The sequence below is a fragment of the Rosa chinensis genome, chromosome 3 (assembly GCF_002994745.2).
Source record: "Rosa chinensis cultivar Old Blush chromosome 3, RchiOBHm-V2, whole genome shotgun sequence".
Lineage (NCBI taxonomy): Eukaryota > Viridiplantae > Streptophyta > Magnoliopsida > Rosales > Rosaceae > Rosa > Rosa chinensis.
Genome location: NC_037090.1, coordinates 26,769,240 through 26,773,643, shown reverse-complemented (window position 1 = coordinate 26,773,643; position 4,404 = coordinate 26,769,240). Strand labels below are relative to the sequence as shown.

At 37.1% G+C, this 4,404-nt stretch overlaps 1 protein-coding gene across 1 annotated transcript; it reads right to left on the bottom strand.

Annotated features, from left to right (window-relative positions):
- Positions 1-325: 325 nt before the first annotated feature.
- On the bottom strand, positions 326-3,507 carry LOC112194987 (F-box protein At4g09920). The gene is made up of 4 exons (XM_024335261.2): positions 3,320-3,507; positions 2,033-2,983; positions 1,806-1,949; positions 326-1,300 (listed from the first exon to the last, which is right to left on the bottom strand). Exons 1-4 carry the CDS (start codon positions 3,377-3,379, stop codon positions 989-991), a joined length of 1,467 nt encoding a protein of 488 aa, XP_024191029.1. The 5' UTR covers positions 3,380-3,507; the 3' UTR covers positions 326-988.
- Between the last annotated feature and the right edge of the window lie 897 nt (positions 3,508-4,404).

Genomic DNA, 4,404 nt, shown 5'->3' with positions numbered 1-4,404 from the left:
ATGTGATCAATTTTAACGGAGAAGTGATAGAAAATAAGCCGAGATATCAAGTTGATTTTTTAAAAAAGTTTAGGAACCATTTTGATCATTTTTGAAAATTGAGTATCATTCTATTCGGTCCAAAAAAATTTAGATAAAACTCTTCTTTTTAATTATAAGTGATGCTTACTTGCAAGAGAATCTCAATGGTAGTTCAATTCTTTTTCTGTTAAAACACCAACTTTTAGAATATGTAAAATGATAACATTCTCAGTTAAAATTTCTTAGCTTACGACTACGACTATTCTGAATAATTTGAGAAAAGAAGAAAAACAAAATCGCACCATTGCGCGGGAGTATACCTAGTATACAAGATGCTGAACAAGTTGTCAATCAGAGTAAAATAATAAAATAGCTACAAATTGCTTGCTAACTAGCAGCAGCATTTGCATTTAGACAAAAATCACCCACATAAGTTATAACACACCGAGCCAAACCTCCAGGCTCCAGCGTCATTTGAAACGGATTCCAACTCATTCCGATAATTCCTCCAGCCCAAGTTTCTATTATTCTTCAAGCAACCTCCAGATTCTTTACATTGGAATCACCCATGTAACAGTCACCAGACTACACCCCAAAGAAACTTTGCCTTCTTCCCAACCAAAGCCCTTGAAAGTTGAGCCTTTTCTTGTCAAGCATGAAACCCTTCCCCGGATGGAGAAAGCCACCAGACAATGGACCATCATATAATCAATACTCCACTCTTCTCTCAGCATAAAATATGCCAGTCAGGAGATAAGCATACACGGGAGAGCTCCCTTGCAGCATATAAGTACAAAACCCCAAGTCGGAGACCCATGAGCAGTAATCCAAGTAAAACCTTGACTTTCTGACTAATACAGAACCACAATTTGAGCTTTATATACATCAATAATGTACACCTTAGTATCCGATGATTGCCTGTCTTTAGATAACTTAAGCAAGTGCACCACTGCATTTTCCAACACAATCAATTCCCAAGTCGAAGGAATTTTTTCTTTACTATGGTAGCATAATCATAACTTGACTGTTCAGCCCTTGCCACGACTTCAATATCCGGCTTTCGTCTGTGTTTAGGATAACAGTAATGTCGTTCAGCAGGATGAGCAGGATCAGTAACAATTTTCTCCAAATTAACAGCAATCTCTGTCAAGAACTTGACCAGTTCACAATCACTTTTGCGTCCATGATATCCAAATATTTCCACTACCTTTAGGTAATCATGGGAGCATTTGGCAGCTTTTCTAAATTCTATTTCTCTTCGGCATGTTAAAGGGTACAACTGCATCAAAAGAAAAACTTAATGTACATGCAACAACCACCAAAAGTTCCATAAACTATAGCTAGCAAATACAATCACCAATAGCATACAAATCTCTAGAGCAATAAAGGTGAAATAAATCCCTGCAATTACACACTATCAATATAATGAGAAACAGGCTGAACAGTCTAACCATGTATGGGAACATCGACACCCCTAAGTAACCTCCATAAAACAGTCACAAATATTATAGACCCTGACAAAAATAAAAGAATCAACTTTATAGGAGGTATATGTCTAATGTTTGAAACTTATATTGTTTCATTTAAGTGGCACACTTGATTGTGGAATTAAACCTAAACAAATAACACAAACAAGGACAAGTCAAATATATGAAACAAATATATAAAAGTGGTATATATGATGTATCAATGCCACGAGGGAGTCTCAAGGACTATTAATATCACCCAAAGTGCCTCAAAGATACCAAGTTTTACTATATCATCTATGAGGTCAGAATACATACCTCCAGCACAAGGTTGTGCAAGCAAGGGGATGCCTTGATGAAAGAAGTTAAATGAAGAAGAATGCAATCATCATCTTCATAAAATCTTAATTCCAAATGCTTGAGATTTGTGAATATAGGAAATACAGGATTCCTCTTGTAGGGCTGACAACAAAACAAGCATTACAGCACAATAATAACCCAACAAAAGGAAAGCAAAAACAGCTATAACAATCTCATGTACTAACCAGTATGACATCAATTAGTTTGAGAATCTCTAGTTGAGAGAGACAGCATGAGAGTTGGGTGAACGCAACCTGTATGTAATCATTACTACAAGACTCACAAATTGATACCTCAACAAGGAGTGGTACATTTCTAACTATCAAGTGTATCTCATTTCCGTAATAAACAAAAGAAACAAGGTTTGTGTCACAGATCTCAATGCTCTCAAGTCTAGCACATCCTCGTATTTCTAAGTACTTCAATGCAATTGATGGACCAACAACTCTTAGACTAACCAAGCTCGAGGAATAACCTAGTGATAATCGTTCAAGAACTGGACAATTAGAAAACATGTACTCAAGAACTTGTCCATCCACATCAACACATTTCAAACTAAGAACTTTGAGGGACTTAAAGCCAATGCATGCACAAGGACTTAGCCTAGGAACATCAGAACAGATGTCCTTCCAAGCAGATTCTTTCACAATGCCTAAAAGTCTGTGGGGAAATGTATAAATTGGAAACTCCAAACGGCCAGTAACACCATATTCTAATAAGTCTAACTCAAGCATTTCAACTCCTTTTGTCATTGCAAAATGAATCCATTCATCAATCGACCTTGAAAACGTGCTGTCCAAATCATAACAAACCCTGAACTGCTTCATTTTTCGGCCTGTATACTGGTTCAACACTGTATCCACCCAATCGACATACCAACGAATTGCCAACTCTTCCCGGGATGCAAAATTGGACAAATGTTTCTCAGCATCAAAGTTGAGAGTCATAGTATTCTCCAACACAGACTTCCAGATATAACGCCATCGCCTAGAAAGGATACTCGTAGCCTGTGCTTCATCTAGTGGCAAGAAGGCAACTATATTCACAAGAATTTCATCTGGTAGGGCGCTGATTCGGTCCACCTTGTTGGACTCAGGCTTCTTAATCCTCTGTATCTTGCTCAAGTTGAAATTAATCTACAAATTGACCCAAAACGAAGAAGAAGAAAAAAAACAATGAGAAAGAACTAACAGTGTTAAAAATAAAAACTCAGAGAACAAAAAATTACAGCTTTATACTAGAGAGACATCTGGGAAGGAACAAAGATGCAAACTTTATAGGTCGTCTTCTCCCTAATACTCTAAAATCATCAGACTTGTTCAATTTCGTGAAAGAAAAAAAAAATCAAAAACCACAATGACAGCAGTTGGAAAACTAAATCGAGCCAAAGACACTATTTAGATACATAGGAAGGAAAAAGATAGGGCCTTGATACGACATTAGTGAAACAAAAAAGAGATGCAAACTTTTACCTTGGCCGGGGAGGGTAGACAAGGCACCCGCACCCTTTTGTTTATAATTGAGTTTGACATTGGTCACTGAATGTTAAGCTAAGCTAATCCCATTGACAGCTGATGCCCGAACTGGAAGAAACAAAGCTTGAGGTTTCTGGGTTTTGGAGTTAGATCTGAATTGTTGCTCTGTTCGAAAATGGTACACATGTGGGGCTGGCAGTTCTCAATTAAGGAAGACATGTCGATCCCACAAGCTAGTGGGCTTTTCATCTTGACCCATTTTACTTGGGCTCTTTATTAACAGTTGGCCCAAGTTTTGGCACGATCCACCTTCCCCCATTCCTTCAAAACCGAACCGATTAAGATGTTCCGGTTGTAGTTTCAAATGACCCAAATCATGCCCCAGCAACCCCTCCTAGCTAGTATAGGAATAGTTTTCGCCGGTGGTTCATTTCTAAATCAGATAACACTTTGAAACACAAACGCCAATCGTCTTTCCATACTTATGAGAACTCCGGATGATTTCTTTAAAAGGTTAATTATGTTGCTATTTGCTTCAATTCAGAGCGAGCTATCTTGTTTCCCTTTATCTATTGATCTTTTACTCCTAGAGTTCCTCAGCAGCTGGCATGACGCAGATGAAGAAGTGATCGATGTCCATGATTTTCTTATTAGGTCGTGATTTAGGGCTAGTTTGGGATTGCTGTGATTTAAAAAAAAAAAAAAAAAAAAACTGTTGTTGCTGTGTTGTAAGAATAATCAGCTATGAATTAAAACAGTTTTGTGTTTGGTAAATAATATTTTTAAAGTGCTGTCAGTACATAAAATAACTGCAAAGTGTGTTTTGATCCACAGCAGCTTCTAAAAGCAACCTCTAGGCTGCTTCTAAAAGCTGCTGCCACTGACCTATAACTTTCAATTAAAGCTGCTTTTTATTTATTTACCAAACACAATAAAATCTAAAATTTTGAACAAAAGTTGATTTTTTTTAAAAGTGAAGCAATCCCAAACGGGGCTTTAGTGTCATTTCTTTTTATTGGTAGAGTTTGAACATATAAGTTCATAGATTATATTCCTAATGATGGAACTCAATGTAACAGTTG

Excerpts from the sequence above, each read along its gene's own strand:
- LOC112194987 (XM_024335261.2), bottom strand. The coding sequence starts at position 3,379 with ATGTCAAACTCAATTATAAACAAAAGGGTGCGGGTGCCTTGTCTACCC. Across the intron at positions 1,950-2,032 it reads AACTAATTGATGTCATACTG|CCCTACAAGAGGAATCCTGT; the intron begins GTTAGTACATGA and ends TTTTGTTGTCAG. Across the intron at positions 1,301-1,805 it reads TGCACAACCTTGTGCTGGAG|TTGTACCCTTTAACATGCCG; the intron begins GTATGTATTCTG and ends CTTTTGATGCAG.